The 20603-nt window shown below is 27.5% G+C and overlaps 1 protein-coding gene and 1 long non-coding RNA gene across 3 annotated transcripts in view; one reads left to right on the top strand and one right to left on the bottom strand.

Moving 5' to 3' along the window:
- Positions 1-20603, bottom strand: part of LOC107451254 (cyclin-dependent kinase 8) — a 120209-nt gene that overhangs the window by 20206 nt on the left and 79400 nt on the right. Inside the window, exons 6-12 of one of the 2 annotated variants that reach the window (XM_087156038.1) lie at positions 11989-12151; positions 10020-10095; positions 9228-9338; positions 5866-6006; positions 5370-5427; positions 3554-3685; positions 616-690 (exon numbers count right to left, since the gene is read on the bottom strand). In XM_087156038.1, the coding sequence (XP_087012164.1) occupies positions 3654-3685; positions 5370-5427; positions 5866-6006; positions 9228-9338; positions 10020-10095; positions 11989-12137 (567 nt within the window). In that variant the 5' untranslated portion in view covers positions 12138-12151 and the 3' untranslated portion in view covers positions 616-690; positions 3554-3653. The remainder of the gene's footprint in view (positions 1-615; positions 691-3553; positions 3686-5369; positions 5428-5865; positions 6007-9227; positions 9339-10019; positions 10096-11988; positions 12152-20603) is intronic. The other variant, XM_087156039.1, reaches the window with a different exon arrangement.
- Positions 4714-14780, top strand: LOC139427161 (uncharacterized). The gene is made up of 2 exons (XR_011638323.2): positions 4714-5069; positions 14139-14780. It is a non-coding gene; the product is annotated as an uncharacterized LOC139427161 (long non-coding RNA).

Below are 20603 nucleotides of genomic sequence, written 5' to 3'. Positions count from 1 at the left end.
CTGTTGGGCTGAAATTCAATTTAAAGAATTTATGACTTTTTTAACCATGAAAGTGAAATTTTTTCTTATAAGCTCAAAATCACGTCGTTACGAAGACAATATATAATTTTTTTCTCGATCGTTCACCGTTAAAAAAGTTTTATGTCCAAAAATGTTTCAGCTAATTTATGACTTGAAAATAATAAATTTTAACTTTTTCAAACGTTAGGTCATTGTAATAATATGTTAGTCCAAGAAAACCGTCGTTAGTACTCCATTTGAAAAAAAAAAGTTGCGTCCAAATCATGTATTATACTTTAGATTTTCGTTAATCCAAAAGTCAAAATAAGTTAAAGCCAGAACAAATGTTTTCTCATTAACACTCGAGATAGCACAAGTTTTATATTTTCCGTCAAACCTTAATTTATTGTAAGAAAACGTTAGCACTATGTTAGCAGAATCAACTTTAGTTAGCCTTGCCGTTAAATCATTTTAATGATATTCTTTTCATAATAATTCATTATATAAATTCTTTTTCATTAAATAGTTATAGCCGTTTGTAAACGCTTGATTCATTTTGAACTACCCTGCATTTTCAAAAACCCGACAATTGCAGATTCATAATAAAATTCTTACCAGAACTAGTGGTGTATCAGAAAATTTTGATGAAGTCAATGCCATGTCTCCTCACAAAGACCAATACAACATGTCCTGTAAAATGCAAAAAAACATTAAGAATCCAAATAAAATTATCAACGTTTCTAAAGAGACAATTAAATAGAAAGAATCACTGTTAATTTATGCAACGTCTATAAGTATCATTTATTAGTTAGGAAGGAATATACAAATTATATGAAGCACTTTCACTCCCATACCTCTAATAACCAAAATTAGTCCACTAAGAAAAACAAGTTTTAGTTAATTTATGGCATAATAAGAAGTATGAAAATTTATCTTCGGTAGTTAGCCTAAAAAATATTTTTGTTAGCCTACCCACCAAAAAAGGTCAAATCTAACTTTTAAGTTAGAGAGTTTGAAATTTGAATTCAAACATTAGTCTACTGAATAAATTTTTAAGCACACGTTAGACCTAATAATTAAAGTTAACCCATCAAATTAAATAAAATTAGAACTAAATCTAGTTTTAAACACCCTTTGACCTTCAAACTAATGAAATTTTTTTCAAAGTTTAGTCTACTGAAAAAAACAAAAGTTTTTGTTATCGAATTCATTTAAGGAAAAATATGTTTAAGTTTTAGTTAACACTACAAACAAGTTTGAACTTTATTAAAAAACGTAGACCGTCGTAACGTAGAACGAAACGTAGTGCATCGTAGAAAATCGCTAGCCAAGAAAAAAACTGTTTGCTAACATACCAAAAATAAAAGTTTTGAGGAAAACTAAAAATTTCTCTACAACAATGATAAAGATAAATAATAGTTTTCTGTAAACAAGTTCGTCATGATTAAATAATTATTAGTTAATCGTCTTTTAAGTTAAAATCGTTACGTTTTAGAATCTTTGAAATTTATTTATAATATTAACTTTAGTGTTACTTTATAAAAACTTCCTGTTCAAAAGACTTAAAGACATTTATTTTCATTTCTTGAATATAGACTGATTTGTGTGTTTTTGATACATTTTCATTTATATTAATTTGTAGAGGATAGCAAATGATTACAAAATAAGCAACAATATTTTGTAATTATATGGTATATGGCTTAAATTACGTTGAATGACAGTGCTTGAAAAGGAGTTACAATTTTTATTGAACTCCTTTTCAAGCACAATTGAAAAAAAATTTGAACATATCCTATTGGCTCTAAGAGTTAATGCTGTGTACAAAACTATTTTGATAGTCAAGTGTCATTGTACTTTATCTTTATAAAAAATATTAAAGTATTGAATTTCAGATATTCTTGTATCAGTTTATGCTTGAATGTTCAATTCAAATATAAAGGACTGGAGGATTTTGTACTATATATCTACTTTTCTTATAAAAAGAGAGAAAGATTAAAATTTTTCCTTGAGACTGGATATAAATTATACTCTTTCAGTGTTTTCATTACAGAAAAAAAAAATGGGAGAGAATTTCCCACCCTTTCTCAAAAACAGGGTGAGATTTCAAAAAGTTAAGTGAGATTTCTAAAAATTAAAAAAAACACGAATAGAGTAGGAAAAAAATTATTTCTTTAATTATAATACATTTTTAACATCTTCTAATTGAATATTTTTGCTGCATCATCATATGGAAAATTTCTATATCTACTTTTTCAACAGCCATTATATTTATTTGGTTGAAAAATATCCGTATTTGTTTCGTTTTGACCGTTTCTACTGACATTTGTTTCATTTTCATTTGTCCACTACGGAGTAGAAGATTTCGCCTTAACAAGGTATTTGTTCATCTTACATTCATGCACAATAAATGTAAACTTGTTACATAAAGAAACCTTACCTACGGTGAACATGTGGTTGCAGAGAAATGTGCTCTGAATGGGGTTCCGTGGGTCGGGGAGGGGGTGTTCTGCTGTTTGCACCGGTTCTGAACAATACTGGTAAATAGGGAAGCTAGATAACAAGGACCGATGTTCAAAATAATGAAAGATCAAGGAAGAAAAGTGAAACGGAATTTATTCAAAATGGCAAAAGTCGAAATTTTTTCCAAAACTTGTGCATTTTGAAATTTATTAATAGAGTGCCTCGAACTTCTCGCGTTTATAATTTTTTATTGCGAGAAAAGAAAAAAATATGCGAGATTCTCGTGTTCTCGCTCGGTAGTGAAAACACTGTATATATATATATATATTTGTTAGAAATACCTCAATGTTTAACAAAAATGTTTTTTCATAAAAATCCATATTGTCTTTTACAAAAGTCCAGACTATGTTTCAAAATATTACAAAAACGAGACCCTGGTATGAAAATCTGGATTGGTTTCTGATTTTACTACCATTATAAAAGCAAGTTTGAACAGGTATTTTAAGAATTTCTTATATTCCGCATTTTAACAGTTATCATACTGCATTATAATGTATGAATTACTTTTTCAACCAAAGCATTTATTAAATATAGAATGAATAACATTTGAATCACTAACATGTCTCCTGCTTCTACTAAATATTTTAAATAAAACAAAGGCATCACCAATACAGAGGAGTTTATATTAGGGAGTTAATTTGCACAAACTGTGTTTCAAACTCTTTTTTGATATATCTAACAACTTGTTTTTAGATTCCTTGGCATATGGAGAATTTTTAGTTTCATTTTTGTTTTTTAATTTATCAGTAAGAACAATATTATTTTGTAAAAAAAAACAATAACTAGTTACACATAGTATCAGAACTTTTAAGAATTATCAATAAAATGCTAAATTCTGAAATATTCTTGTTCATTAAAAGAAAATGCAGGCAGTTTATTCATTACATTAAAACATACAGTGTTATTTATTCTCATAATTTTTAAATCCTCTTAATATCTTTTAATAGTTTTGATAACAAAAAAAATTTAAGAAATTTACTTCATCATTTTGGATATAAATTATTAAACACTAACATAAAATATCTATACAAACCTATAGCTTTAGTATAATGTCTAGCTCCCAAAAGTAATTCAGGTGCTCGATACCAAAATGTTACAACAACAGGGTCCAGATCAGCTAAGGGCTTTAAAGGCTAATTGAATAACCTAACAAAACCCATGTCAGCTACAGGAAAAAAAATTCTTAATTAAACCAAAAAGATAAAAGTGCTTTATAGTTTTAAAATAAGGAATTGACTAAAGTTATTTTCACAAGTAATAATGATATTTCAACTTTTAACTAACTTCCCTTCTGTATTATTCTAAATATGAGAATTGGAACTTTAATGGAACCTATTTATTTAACTGTCTATAAAAGGTAGTCACTAGTATTAATTATAACTTGTTGCCAGTGATATGAAACTTGTAAAATACCTATAGCAATATCTCTTCCGTTGATAGTTTGAATATAGCGATCTAAAGCCTGAAAAAACTTTGAAGGAAATGCTGTTATGTGATTCCTCTAGTTTAGAAATAAGTTAAAGTTAAAAGGCTTAAATCCAAGGATTACAATTGATTGCATAACACTTCCCAACATGATAGATCAATTTGTTCTTCACTAACACTGTAGGAAGCCCTGGCTGACTCATACCTGCCACATTTTGGTATCCCTCATTGAAGAGATTGATGCACCAACTCTACACCATACTGTAAGGCAATGTCCTACAAGTCTCCAGAAGACATAGATGCAGTATGATCTTTAGCACATCAAATTTCGTTCCTGCAACAGTAGATCAGCTGCTAATGCGCTCAGATTTTATCATTAAGCATGTGTGATTTTGGAAGAGATGACCTTGATTGTTACCAAGGCAATAAGTGTTTGAGATATTCGTAAGTGCTGGCAAGGGTCTTTGAGTCTGTAACCAGATTGTTTTACAACTATGGAAAAAGGTGAACACCCCAAATCAGGATAAGATAGGAAGCTTTGATTGTGTGAAGCACTTTTTAGCTACAACATAACTTTATTTTATAATTATACATAACTTATAATTAAGTAAATCAATAATAAATACATATTATTGCTCCAACAGGGTGCGTAGCCAAATCTTTCAACAAAAAATAAGCACCTTTTAAGTGCTAAAACATTATTTTTAAGCACTAAAAACATTAACAAATGCAAAATAGTTTTTAAAGACTTTTCGTGATCATGATAAAATAACTAGTCATTGATAAAGAACTCTATTTCTTGATTATATTAGTCACCATAAAAAGATTGAGAGTTTTTTTTCCGGTTTCATTTCAGAGGGTGGAAAATGAAGCCTGAAATTCAGAATATCTTGCAAAATGCAGCAGAGTTGTACATGAGAGTGCAAGAATCTCCCCGAACCCAGCACAGTAGATGCACATGCGGACCCGCAAGTATTTGATCAAACCTGTAAAATGATTGGCACTTTCATATGCTACAGACAGACGGCATGCCGAAATACATTGTGCTTGAATGAATGCGAAAACGATTAATAGAACAAGGTGAAAAGGACACTTTTGCATAATACATGGTGAAAATTGACATGGTAAAGAAAAAAAATTTAATTTTTGAAACGTGAAAATTAAGCCCTTTTTAAAAACACCCAATATAAAAAGCACCTTTAAGAGTTTTTAAAAAACAAACATTGAAAATAAGCACCTAAAAACGCCATGCCACATGTTCAAACTAAAGAAGGAAATTAAAAAATCTACTAATACTTAGAATTGAATAAAATATTTATATAGAAATGATAGCAATGTGACATTATAATCATTATACGATATAAGAGAATTTTATTACTCTTGCTTCTACTACAAAGGAATATTTTGTATTATTTTTGAATCACCTAGTTTTACTCTACCACGCTCAGGACCTTCACCCATAACTAGAATATTTGCAGGTTTCTAAAAGAGAAGAAAAACATTCTAATAATTTAAAATTACTTTTATTGTAAAGCAAAATTTTAATAAATAGTGCAACATAAACTGCTCTTCAAAATAAGAAAACTAAATGAAAAATAAAAGAGGAAAATTAATAATATCAAAATTATGAACTATAAATACATAATTATATAACACAATAAATCATATTTAAAATTGCTTAAACTAGGACAAACATTTTTCAGAAAAATCATTCAAGAAGAAACAATATGTTTTAAAAAAATGAATACTGAAAATAAAAAAATTTACTCATGTTAAATGATCATGTTAGTGATCATGTTAAATGATTATGTTGCATGATTAAATAAATCCAATTGTTTAGGAAAATTTTCAAACTTAATGTGAAAAACATAGCTAAAAACAAGCAAACCTCCAAAATGAAAGAAAATAAATTTAACTTACTAGATCCCTATGTAAGACCCAGTTGGAATGTAAATAATGAATTCCATCTAAAATTTGATATAATAGAGACTTAACCAATCCTTTTGGTACCATTACAGCCTTTTTATTTGCTTTGGCAGCTCTGTGAAATTTTATGATATGCTGAAAGAAAAATACATAATTTTTGAATACTTAGAAAATATCTCTCATTGCAACTTCAGATGCAACTATAATTCATATTGAGAAAATTTTTAAGACATTTTCTTCAATGATTTTAAACATGTTAATGAAAGTACCTTTACCTTCCAAAACAAATAAGTTATTTGACAGTTAAAATTTGCAGAAAAAAATTCTCTATAAGTGCTTAAGAAAACACAACCTACTACGAGCAAGTGAAATACTGATTTTAACTGCTAGATTTATCAAAATTCAAGAACAGGCAAATGAAGTCTCGAAGTTAAACAGCAATTGATAATCAAACTTTTTCTAAGGGTTAATTGTAGAGAAAAGGCAAGTCAAAAGGAAATAGTTTAAAGATTATAAGAAAAAACTATTTGAAGAACATTCAAATAACTATACAAAAAACATTCAAATAGTGCAAAAAAAACTTTCAAATTATGTTTAAAAATTATTCTTGAATAGAGAAAGAAAAGAATCCCTTACTCAATTTCCAACTGACAGAAAACAGCTAAAGAACGACAGAATATGTAAAACAATTTCGACAGAAAGAGTTTTTAAGCGAGAGAAAAAAGTTTGCATATTATTTGAAACAATGTAAACAGTAAAAGTTAGAATGACACTTAAGTATCTTACATTGCATTTTGAGCCACAAAGGCTCAATGGTTGAAGGCACTAAATTGTTATTGCAAAAGACAATCCTTGAAGCTCTACTAGCTTCAGCTCGCCTGGGCTCATATGGGACGCATAGGCATCCTGTGAGTAATGTCAATTACATTATTAGAAGGACGCAGTTTGTCTTGAAATTGTGGATCCTTAACTTCTACGATACCCGACTCACAGCGAGCTGTTGCAGGGATACGTAACTTTTACATTGAATTTCACTAACTAATGTGTGTAACTACTAATGTGGGTCAAAGAGTAACTTCCGGAAAATTTTAATGCATTGTTCATACCTTAAATTTAAACTTTTCTAAAGAGCAAATACTATAAAGTTATGAACTTAAATTCTATTGACATACAATTGAAAAAAATTTAATAATAGTAATACCAATCTAACAAAGTTGTTTCTTCATGGTGTTCATAAAAGAATTGTACTTCTGAAGGGTATTAATATCCATATTAATACATAAATGTTTATAATTATAATTTATTATCAAATATATATTAGAAAGTTAAGAAATTTCTTTTTGATTCAAGCAATAAAGATGTCCAATTTACAAATATACTAGATATACATTAAAAAACTCCATAACCTAACAGCTTTTGATCTAAAAATACGATTTTTCAAGATTCAATCCTAAGGCTTCAAGAAACATGCCTTTAAATATGCTAATTAGTGTACATCAGTATTTTAAATTACTAAATCAGTTGAATAAAATGTACTTAGAATAAACATACATTTTTTTAGACAGATTCATAATTTATTAATACAAAATATGGGAGTAAGACCATTACAAAAAATATGGTCCAGATGTTTAAAGCAAAAGGCTAGGCTAGGTCTTGTTAGGTCAAAAGAACAATTGAAAATTTTAATCCTTTAATGTAAGTTAATTTTTGCACACTATTATAAAGCTGTTATCAAAAATTAATTCCATGAAGAAAAAAAATTTAATAAGTTATTTTAAAAATAATCAAAAGCATTTTATGTTGGAAATGTTAGATAGCCTTAAACAAAGTTTTAAAAAAAAATATATACAAAATTTATAAGAAATTAGCAAATAACTTTGAGGAATGAAATTTAAAAACGTTTTACATTTAGGTTTTTTTCTTTGGACCTATTTAACTAATTTTATACGAATTTAGATTTTGTCATTTTAAAATTGCAATAATCAAGATTATGCACATAAAAAATAATAATAACAAATATTAAAGCTTATAAGTAAAATTTCCTTAGGATTAAAAATCAAATAATTGTTAAAAGATTAGTCTTGCATATTTAAAACTATAAAATTAATAATTAGAAAAAAAAAAAAAAAAACGAAGTCTTTTGACAGGTTTTTCCCCTTTCCAGCTTCTAGAGATCTATGCATTGAACCCATATATCAACAGAAAAGAGAACAGAAGATCTACTAAGACCATGACGCTCCACCTCTGGAAGGCAGGAAAGGGGGGGGGGGGATTTGTTTTCAAAAGAGCACAACTGAGTCCCCTCCCTCCCCCTTCTTTCCTATGCAGCTGGCTAGTAAAAGAGGCATTTCCTGGAACCCTTTTATTTGAGTGTCAGGGGAAGAAATACTGTGAAAAAGGGTAAACACAGCAAATGTTAAAGTAGAGGGGGAATCCCCTTCAGTCACACAAGAAAAAATAAAAAGAACCCAATCAGCATGCCACGCGTTTATGCTTGATTGATAGCCAATGATGGGAGAGAAAATAAGAATTTGTCACTACCCCGCCCTCAACTTGAATGGCAAGTAAGGAGGAAATTAATTTTTCTTCTCCACCTACCTTAATGAATGAAGAGAATTTCCCCTTCTTGCTTGAATCGTTCTAGTTCAAAATGGCGGAGAGAGCAATTAATATTTTCATAACTGTGAATTTTTTTCGTTTTCTATATTTATTTTTAAAATAGCAATAATTATTTTTTTTCTAATATTTTGTTTATGATTGATTAGATATCATTCTAATACTAAAACATTATTGCCTGAAAAATAATGTTTATTTATTTTCTGCTTCTTAGATTCAGATCATTTTAAGCTTTGTTTACCTTGGAGGTCAATTATACGGAAAAATCAAATATACGGACTTTGGGAAGTCCTGCCGATTCCAGATACGCGACTTTCCACTGTACTTGAAATAAATGAGCTTTATAATTGTGCAAAAAAAAATTTTGACTCATGTAAATAGTCTCAGAGACATGATGAAATGCCAATAGTAGAAAAATTAAACATCGAAGGTCCAAATTTGAATGTTTTTGTGCCTGATTTAACTTAAACATCAGAACAGGGTAATTGGCATATTTAAGATATGCTTGCATTGAATGTGTGAAAAAACGAACATTAGATAAGTTACAAGGTTTAAAAATTTTTATATTTTAAAAACTGTATCTATCAGTCAGTTATGAGAAAAAATAAATGTGAATAAAGCTTAATAAATATGAAAATCAATCAAACTAAAAATTAATTACAATTAATTCTGGGTAGAAAATTTACTTCTTATGAACATGCACATATATATATATATATATATAAGTAAAAAAATTATACCCATAAATCATGTTCTGCATAATCGAACAACAAAAAGACTTTTCTATCAGTGTGAGATAGAAACACTCTTTGAAGAATTATCACATTAGGATGCTTACGTCCTCTAAGAAGCTGTAAAGGAAAAAAAGTAAACATTAAAAAAATAGATTAAACAAAATCCAAATATACTAAAAATTTATTACTAGAATTAATTACAATAACTGGCCATGAAGTGTACTTATTACTTTTTTGGGATGAGTATTTTAATACAAATATTAATATGGGAAACATAGGACATTTTGAAAAATTAGTTTAAATTATGATTCTGGCTTCTATTTGAACAAATACATTTTTACACATTTAGCCTCACTTGTAATAGGTTTAAGATGAGTTTAAACTTAAATTATAAGTAATATCTATTTTTAGTTTAGCTTAGAAAGCCTCTTATTCTTGAAGGGAAAAAAAAGTAGAAGAAAAGAAAACTTTTTTTTAATTAACTTTATAGATTTAAAATTTTTAATACAAAATTTTCAATAACTAACAAGCATAACATTAGTATGCTAAATTAACATCTTATATGTCAAGGGACTAAATACTAAAGAGTTTAAATTAAAAATACATAAAATTTTAATTTAATCATATTTAAATTTCTGATATTTCCCTTTTTTTTCCTAAAAAAAATAATATTACCAATCATCCAAAAATTAAATGCATTTACAAGAGTAATGAAAAATATAAAATATTCACTAATACTAAAGATATTGTAAATAAATCAAGTAATAGCAAAGAGAATTTTCTAAAGTTTTTCCTTACAGCTATTTCACGGCATGCAGACATGGCTATTCCAGTGCCTTCAATCTGCTTTAATGCATAGTCTTTTGGATCAGACCTAAAATAAATATTTTACAGAATTTTACATAATAATAATTTACAACAAAATCTGTGCTAAATAAGAATTTTTATAAATACAAATTTTTTATTACTAAAAGAAATCAGTCATCCTAGAGATGACTGATGACCTGAAAAACGGAAGACAGAAACCATGATATGCTACATTCTGTTAAGGAAACAAAAATATTTATTCCTACCATATTTCAAAATTCATAATGGCAACAGTTCATTGTCAACTAGACAGTATTTCTTTAAAATAAACACATTTTGTAGAAATAATGTATTGTAGAACAAGAAAAAAAATTAACAGAGACTAGTAAAAATATTTAAATTTAAATTGTCTGGCATGAAAGTCTAAGATGTTGTTATCAGTATTGTTATTTTTCCTTTAAATTCCCTTCATAAACCTTTTTTTAAAAAAAATATTTTAAGAGATATGTAAACAAACAAGTGGAAATACATATGGCCTAATAAAAGTTTTAAACTAGTCACTCAATTTTTTTTAAAATTTATATCCCTGACTAATATTTCTGAAAAAAAAAAAAAAAAATACACAAGAAAAACTTGACTCTAAAATGAAATATCCCAATTCTATATTTTACAGCTGTTTTGTAAAATAAGGTCCTTGGTACTTAACAATTTTTCATTTGAGCTTCATAAAGAAAATTCAAATTGAATCTAACAAAAATAAGAAAAAGAACTTGAAAATGGCTTTTTACCAGTAAACGTGACAAACGAGAGAATACTGCTAATAAATGTTTTATAACAAGTTAGTTAACATATGTGTCAGAAACATATTTTTTCAACAGAATACGGTAAAGAATCTTAAAGTGCTTGCTCATTTAGCATAAGAGTCTGTAATTTTGAAGCAGGCAAAAAATATTAAAATTTAGCTGCAAATGATTTTTTAAAAAAAACTGTTTAATCTCTATAGTCAGAACCGCTATCATTTACACGAATGCCCTTCTTGGAAAGTTTTTACTACTACTACACAACGAAATAGTTTTTATGCTTTTTCCTACCTATGTAAATGCGATTTAATATAGAGTTTTGTATTCACACGATTTAATATCATGTCTTGTATTCACACGATTTAATATCACCTATTGTATTCACACAATTTAATATCACGTCTTGTATTCACACAATGTAAAAGCCACTATTAAGATTGGTGTTCAAGTGATTTAAAAATTCACTGAAATTTGAAATCATGCGTTTTTAAACTGAAACATCGAGATTTGTATTAACGTGATGTTAAAATCAAACATAGAGATACATATTATAGCGAATTTAACAGTAAATGTCGAGATTCGTATCTATGCTATTTTAAAATCAAAGATTGAGATTCATATTCATGAAATTTTAAAATCAAACATTGAGATTCATATTCATGCAATGTTATCTCAAACATAGAGAAGCATATAAAACGATTATAAGCTTAAACAGAGATTCGTATTTACACGATTTTAAAATTATATGCTTAAAATGAAATTTCGGTTTATTTTTCAATTATTTTAAGTGATTTTGTACTTAACATTTCTGGATTTCTATTTTTAGTTTTTTTGGTTTTTTACGAAACTCATCCCTACAGTTAGAATTAATATAAAGTTCAAAAAAATTTTAACATTCTTTAAAGAAAACTTATTTTTAGACAAATTTTGCAAAAATGAGTTGGAAGCAAAAAGATTGAAACTAGGTAGTTACAAGAGTTGATCAATGCTTAAAGAAAGTTTTTTTAATTGAGGTTTCGTGTTTGTAGGTTTTTTATTTTTACCAACTCTGGTTATAGTTAACAGAAAATTATTTTATGAGGCTTGTATTTTTCTTATTTGTGAAAAAGATTTATTTGTAACTAATCTTAAAAAATAGCAAATATGTAGATCAAAAATACTTTTTATTATTATATGCTAACCCATCTTTTCTTCTTGCTTTATAGACATGACCATAAGTTCCTCTTCCAACTTTACAGCCTTCATATTCAAACAAATCTTCAACTTTAGCTCGTTCATTAGATGTTCTCATTTTAAAGTCAAAATCCATTTAATTTGGGAACACTGTTAAGAAAATAAACATATTTTTACAATGATTACATTAAAAATGATTAGTTTCTTTACATGTTAAATTTTTCATGAAACTTTACATTCCGGAAAAATTAAGTTAAAAAAAGTTTTTTAATTTCTAAGTTTTTTACATTCTGTAAACTAATAAATCAGTCATAATAATTTGCTTCATAATCTTGTTACTTTTTGTGATTAGATCTATTTACATAAATTTTTTTTCGTCTGACTAGTAAAATAATCAATTATACATAGATAATAATTCACATTACTTTTAAATGAAACCTAAGTCAATTTTTAAGATTATTTTTCATTCCTATTTTTATAATTAAATTATGATTTATATATGCTGGATTTCAACTATCTAAAAATGGTTATGCACCCTTGCTTAACTACTTAAAAAAATAACTCCTAAATAGTTTTTTGTTTCTTCGATTCAGATCACTTCAATGTACTGAAATGTCTGAGACTGAATATACAAACTATTAACTAATTCCAAATGGGTTCCTTTTTTTTTTAAAGAAATTAACACTTGGCTGATATTCCACTTTTTAGAACAGTCCTTTCACTGACAAGATAATGAAGAAGAAATGAGCTAACAGAAATTGAATGAAATCCGTATCACAAATTCTTATTAATTGTGACACTTCTAAGTTCTCTTTTAGCAGCAAATCATGACATATACACCATTTCAAAATAAATGTTTAATTATCCAACAGCCTTACTTTAATTTAAATAATTTTATGTTTTGCTGATTTTTTTTTAAAAAAAATCACGATTACACCAAAGATTTTAATTTACCAATTATAATAATAACTATACATCAGACAGGAATATAAATTAAAATTTCAAATTTAGACTTAAAAAGAGTTGTGTATGTTGAGTACATGAACCATATTCTTACAAACTGTTACAACACACATAACATCCAACCAAGGATAAATACTTAGCCTTGTCTTCAAGGCTCAATTTTTTTAATGACTATAATCAGAAAAACACATAATTGTAATCTGTTAAGACAATATGGACAAAGCCTGACTTAGTATCCTCATATCAAGCTTCCACTCCATGTAAACAAGATATGAATTTTAACCACAATCCATTTCTCAAGCAAATTACAGCTGTTACAGTGTTTTCATCATAGAAAAAAAATGAGCGAGAATTTCTCACCCTTTCTCAGAAACAGGGTGAGATTACAAAAAGTTAAGTGAGATTTCTAAAAACTAAAAAAACACAAAAACTCTTGAAAAAAAATCATTTCTTTAATTATAACACATTTTTAACGTCTTCTATTTTTTAAAGCATTGACTATTTTTGGTGCATCATCATAGAAGATTTTGCCTTTGCAAGGTATTTGTCCACCCTACATTAGTGCATAAAAAATTTGAACGTCTTACGTGAAGAAACCTTTCGGTAAACAGGTGGTTGCAGAGAAATGTGTTTTGTTGTTGGAAAAGATTCTGAACAATACTGGTAAATAGGGAAGCTAGATAACGGGGCAGATGTTGAAAATAATGAAAGATCAAGGAAGAAAAAAGTAAACGGATTTTATTCTAAATGGCGTAATTCGAAGCTTTTTCCAAAATGCGAGAAATTCACGAATTTTGAAATTAATTAATAGAATGCGCGAATTTCTCGCGGTAATAATTTTTTAATGCGAGAAAAGAAAAAAATATGCGAGATTCTCGCTTTTCACTAAAAGATTCTTTTAGCTAATCACTTTTTCTCTGTTGCGTTTTTTGATTCTTATGTGGTGATATAGAGATTTTTTGGTGCAGGTATTAATACGGAAATCCATCCATTGAATTTCATTATATTTTATATAAAGGATATCACAATTTCTTAAAGATATTTTCAAATTAAATAATCAAAGTTTTAAATAAATATTCAATACTTGATATTTTTAAATTTAGTGTTTTCGATGTTAAGTTTTATTTAACATCGATTTTCTTACTTAACATCAATTTTTCTGTTATAATTTTAGCTTCGTTTGCTAGATTTACAAGCTAATCAACCAGAAAGGAATAATTCAGTTTTGAAATGTCCTGCTGGATACTGCAAATGGAAAATAACACACTCAAGTAGAAAACCAGAGGACGCAAGTTCGATCCTGACAGAAAACAAAACAACTGGTGTGTATTTGTAGCAAGGTGCAAGTTAAATCTCTCGTAGCTTAAAGTCCTCTTATTGCTTGTTGTGTAGAAGTTTGAAGAAAGGAGCATACCAGCTTGATTCATCCCTACTTTGCGTGATAGAAGTAATATTCACTGTTGATGATCATTTTATAAAATCCTTCAAGAAATTTTTAAAGATTTCTTAATTGATCGCTCGGAAATATAGTTGCAAGTAAACAATAACTTGCATTGTCGGAATAAAATTGCATGAAATCTCTGTAAAGTCTCGAAAACTTTTATCACTTAAAAATAATAATAAATTAAAAGCACATAGTCCAACCGTTGCTTTTTATATTAGAGAATAAAAATTATTTTATTTACTATCAAATATGTGCTTTTAACTCTCATTTTTCCAAAAGATTATCGATATGTTAATTTTAAGCAATGACGGCAAGAATATATTGCTTTATAATTGGATAAATTTTATTTTTATATTGTGTTTTGTTTCAAAATAAAATAATTCTGTTGTGACATAATATTTTTCGTGATTTTTTTTTTTTTTTTTTTTTTTTGATTCTTAACTACTGCAGTTTGTTATTTATTCTACCACTTCGTTATAAATCTTCAGAATTTTAGGAAATGGGGGTTGGCAGATATGATATTTTCATTAATAAAACTTAATAAGATATGTTTGAAATTTTTTTATAGTGATGCTTAGGTATTACGAAAACAGATACATTTAAATTTTGGTTACTTTTAAATTTTCAGGATACCAAAATCAATTTTATTTTATTGTTAGCATAGCATTTATTACTTGAATTTTGAATTATTTAGTTGAAATTTAAGATAAGAAGTATAAAAATTAATATTATTTTTATCACGTTTAAAATAATATAACAGTAAAATAATGATAATATTAAAAATTTATTTGTCTCAATATTTAAAATTTAGCTGATGAACGTTTAAATTATTGTGTAAAAACAAAAATTTTAATCAATGTATAAAAGAATCTTGTTTAAATTTTTATCTGCAAGGCCCTGTGTATTCGTTGCAAAAACAAGTTTTTTAAATGCATAATATAGTTTTTTAGTGGCTAATTCATCAATATCAGAAACTTGACTCCAGCCTCAGCTTAATTTTTTAAATTTTCTTTTTACAAAAAAGCTCTGCTTAAAACGCTTACAAATTACTCCTACTCTTTGTAAATCTATTTATGTTTATAATCCATTATCTATTATCAGGAAAAATACAGACAATGAAATTGTTTCAAACAAAAAAATCTATTTTACTATAGCAACGTTCTCAAATGAGTAATTGATTATAGTCAAATTTTGATGTATTCATACTAAAGGCAGCTTTTAAAAGATTACGTAAGAAATTTTATATTTTTTTAGTAGCATTCTCGCACGCAATTAAATGTTTCAGCAAATTTAATTTAGATAAAACATTATATTTACAAGTTTTTTTGGTTTTAAAATTAAAATAATATGCAACTTTTTTGGCGAAGATTGTTGGTTTAGTATCTCCTTTAAATAATTATCAAATTGCAGAAAATGTCTGATGTGCGCATGTAACGTTATTTTTGCATTATGAAAAATTACTGGCAATTCTCATAATATCCGATGCTTTCCTGATTTCACTCCTCAGAAAAATATTTACGTTGCGGTTGGGTACTGTTTCAGGAGTTTTGTTTAGTATAATTTCAGATATTAAAAGAATAAAGTTACGTAAGTATTTCTCCACTCACTTTCTGCGAAAAACGAAGTGGAAAATATATTTGTTTAAGTAAGTAATTTAAAAATTTTAAAGTTATGTTCTTTATTGGGTCAATTATTATCAAAAATGACAATTTGAAAATTAAATAATTTAATTTTATTATTTTAAAGAAAAAAAAATTTCTTTAAAGTAAAAATTTGCACAAAATTTAAATGAAAATTTAATTTTATAATTATATAAGATAGTCTTTATTATATGATTTCAAAATAGGAATAATGTATGATAGTATTAAAGTTACAAAGGGCTAGAGTAAAATGAGAGATGATTAGTGTTAATAAAATTGGAAAGATTGATAAAATTGGTTCATTAAAAAAAATAGGAATATATTTAAAATTAAAAATAAGCACTTGAAAATGATTAATGATATAAAATTTATCAGAAACTCTTTGCATAAAGAATTGAAAAAATGTCAATAAAAGTTTAGCAACTTAAGTATTATTTCTTAATTCGATTTTAAATATTTATTCCAAAAGATAAATTGGACACAAAATATACTTTGGAATAAGAGGAAGGAAAATGGATGGTAGCAGAATTCGGTAATATAATTTTATTTTCTTTCTTGCTCAGTAAATAATGCGTGGAATAAGATCATAAAACTATTGTTCCATGTTTTATTGTTCCTAACAATACATGAAATTAAGTAAAATTATAATGCAGAATTATTGCCACCCAAATCTTCCCCTTGTTTACTCCAAAAATAAAATGAGACTCAAAATATTAGAAAATACGAAATCTACGATTATATATCAAAAATAATAATAGTTTGTATAGAATCTAACATTATATAGTGCAAAGAAAACCTTTTGTATCTTTTTAATAATAGAAAGTTGTGCAAGATAAAGCTAGATTTTAAAGATTTTCTGAAGTTATCCAATATTATGTGCTACTTGGGTAGCTAGTTTCAAAACATCTTCAAAATATCAGCTAGTTTTTGACCCAGAAATCATAAAATTAAAAACACTAATGCAAACGTCAAGTCAACCACTAATACAATGTTATGGGCGAAAAAAGTAATTTTTTTCATAGAAACCACGTGTTTGAATTTTCCTACCAAACTTAAGACTGTTGTTTAAAACCATTACCCCCATGGGTGCAAGTTGGACAAAAGGCCAAGACTGAAAATTTTTTGACTCAAATACCTAACATACACAGTACCCCCTCGACATATGCAAACTATCTAAGAAAGCTTTACCATAATACATCAAGATTAAATACTGTACAAAAAAATATTTATTCATCTGTCTTTTGATAGAATGAGCCGCTCAGAAGCCAATGCGGTTAAGTCCATTTTTTGATATTTTCTGATTTTTGGAAATTTTGATGAAATAAATAATAATCTTCTTAGTTATTAAAGGATTTACTCGTTGGTTACTTTTTTCTAGGTTAGACAGCCCTTTTTTTAATAGCTTCTGAATATATTGTAAAATAATTTCAGAAGCCATTGTGAATAAGTCAACTTTTTGTCAATATTTTTTTATATAAATTTCTTATCTTTTTCAGCTGCCAAAAGTCCTAAAATTTTTAAGATGCTGTCATTATTTCAATAAATACTTACGTTTTTATTTAGACATCCTGTACATATCTTGTTTTTTTGCAGAGTTTACACCTCGAAAAAAGACTTTATACACTTTTCTAATTAAATTATTAAACCAAGAATTTTAAAAACTAATGTATCAAAAAACATTAATTTTCTCAATTTTTGTGTTTTGGACTTAACCGCATTGGCTTCTGAGCGACTCAAATAACAACAGGACATAAGAAAATAGACCAATAACGTAGACCTAAAAAATATTTTTATGGACAGAAAAAAAATTCCGATTTCCGTCTTCGAGTCAGTCTTGTTTCCGTCCGCGGACATTTTCGAAAGACGGAAATCCGTCCTGGGGACGGAAGACTTGCACCCATGATTACCCCTACAAAAATTCTCCCCTGATTAAGAACAATTTATCGCCAAACCAGATTTTTGCTACTTTTTGCACTTATTTCAAGAACGTTAGCTCATGGCAGGGCCGTAACTACGCCGGAGCAGCCGGGGCACCGCCCCGGGGCCCCGACGGTCAAGGGGGCCTCATATGAAGAGACCACATCATGTTTTTTTTCCTTCAAAATAAAGCACTCTAATTATATATATGTAGGAAAGAAATTGTGTTAAGATAGTGTTGATGAAAATTTTCTTTTTTGTAATAGCGTACCTACTATAACATAAAGGGAAGGGTAAAAAACGGTAAAACACCTTTTCACAAATTATTTCCCTTTCTTAAAAGAACAAACACGCTTTGCAGAGAAGGGGAAAGGCCACAGCTGCATGTAGTTGATTGCGTCAGACCCAGTGGCAGAGGGCCCCTCTAAAATTTAGATGATGGGGCAAACGATGCGTTTCACCCCTCCTGAAATTTAGACACTCACAAAAATAAAGTCAAGTAAAATCAGTAATTTAAAAAAAAAGGATTTTTTTCAATTTTGAAGCTATTTTTGAAATAGAAAACTTTATATTCCTCTAACATTTATGTGTCTTGCCTCTTCTGATATTTAGTTATTCGCCAAGACGAAGTCTAGTAAAATAGGTAATTTTAGAGGAAAAAAAAGGCTATTCTTTTTCAGCTTTGAAGATATACATCAAGTTATTCTGTTATGGGCGATTAATATGTTTTTTGACTTTTGAAAAAGTAAAGTAAAAGTAGAAAAAGTATTTTATTTCCAACTTTTACTCTATTTTCTACCGAAATAGAAATGAGGGGGCAAACATAGTTTTTCGCCCCTTCTGAAATTTCAAAGTGTTAAAAAATAATAAAAATTGGTAACTAAAAAAAAAAATTTATCATTGAATCTATTTTCCAAATAGAAAGCTTTATTTTCTTCTGAAATAAAAGTAAGGGGGCGAAAAATTTGCTTCTCATTTTCTGAAATTTAGACATTAATAGAATAAAATCAAGTAAAGTTGAAAATTTTAGAAGAAAAAAATTGTTTTGTTTCATAACTTCGATGATATTTTCCAAATAGAAAACTTAATTTTCCTCTTAAATTATAGTAAGGGGATAGGAAACTTTATTTTCTTCTGATATAAGGTAAGGGGGGCTAAAAACTTTTTGTATCAGAAATTTAGACATTTGAAATAATAAAGTCCAGTAAAATTGTTTTTTTTAAAAAAAAAAAAAAAAAAAACTTTGAAGCTATTTTTCAAAAAGAAAATTTTATTTTCTTCTTAAAGTGAGGAGGTGAAGAATATACTTCACCCCTTCTGAATTTCAGACATTCCCAAGAATAAAGTCGAGTGAAATTTATATTTAACTCTTATTTTCGACTTTAAAGCTATTTTCCAAAATCGAAAACTTTAGCCTCCCCTTCCGAAAATTTGACATTCGCAATAATAAAGTAAAACAGAATTGAGAATTTCAGAAAAAGAAATTACTTTTTTTCCCAATTTGATAGCTATTTTTCAAATTGAAATAGAAATCGCCCCCCAAGAAAAATGCTTCGGTTTTGGTTCAATTTTTTTCTACATATTACAACTTTTAATTTATTAAAAAAATTTAAAACAAAATCACGAAAAGAGAAGAGGAGCACATCATAAAAAAAACATAACAAGTGTTTAGAAAACTAAAATAAGCACCACTGCTTTGCATCCTGAAAAATGCATTCTACACTGAGACTAATAGATATATTTGAAAGCATCTTTTGACTGTGGGTGGTATGAAGGTGTTAAAACCTTCATACCCCCCACAGAGTTGACCCACAGTTATCTGACTCCTCAAAAAATAGCCATCTCCTTTTACACCATGGGAAAATGACCTTTTCCTTCTTTAAATTGCCTTAATCATTTTTATGACCCTGGGCTCTTTTGTGCTTTTATAAAATGTCATATATTTACAGTACCATCTATATGTCCCTTAAGTTGTCTTAAACTAGAAGTTATCTAGATGTTCTAGGAAAACAGATGTAAGCTTTTAAGGGATCCAAGGGGATGACTCTTGTTAACATTTACTTAGGTCATTTTGTCAAGAGATTTTTTCTGAGACAAACGTAAAACGTTGCAGTTAAATTCCAGTTTTTAACTCATTTAATTGCATCATTTAAATTAACCATTTTTAATTGAGATATAAATTTTTTGTTACCTTTTGTTTTGTTCAATTTTTGAAATTAAAATTTAACTTCAATTAAGAGTTTTTTAAATTATTTGCAACTTCATTTTTTCAAACATAAATCGTGATATCAATAATTCCCATTCTTAATAAAAAAATTCCTTTGGGAAACAAGAAAACCAAATGTAAATTTATTTATAAGGAGGTAAGTAAATGTTTGCATTAACTCATTTAATACATTTAAATTTTATATTTATATACTGTTAGAATTCTTTTATAAGAATGGTAACATAAAAATTGCTTTTTTTATGTTCGTATATAAAATTTGATTTGTATAGTACTTTAATTGATAATTTTACTGTTTATTGTCTGCATGGATTTTGTTCTGATTTTATATTTTTTAAATTATTAAGACCTTTAAATTTTTTAAATTGGAACTTCAAATTTTTAGGGTTTTTAACAACTTTGTTTTCATTAAAA

Source organism: Parasteatoda tepidariorum, chromosome 12 (assembly GCF_982258835.1).
Source record: "Parasteatoda tepidariorum strain Cologne lab strain chromosome 12, Ptep-v5.0, whole genome shotgun sequence".
Taxonomy (NCBI): Eukaryota; Metazoa; Arthropoda; class Arachnida; order Araneae; family Theridiidae; genus Parasteatoda; species Parasteatoda tepidariorum.
Note: the sequence above shows the minus strand (reverse complement) of the source record. Positions and strands in the feature narration are given on the sequence as shown.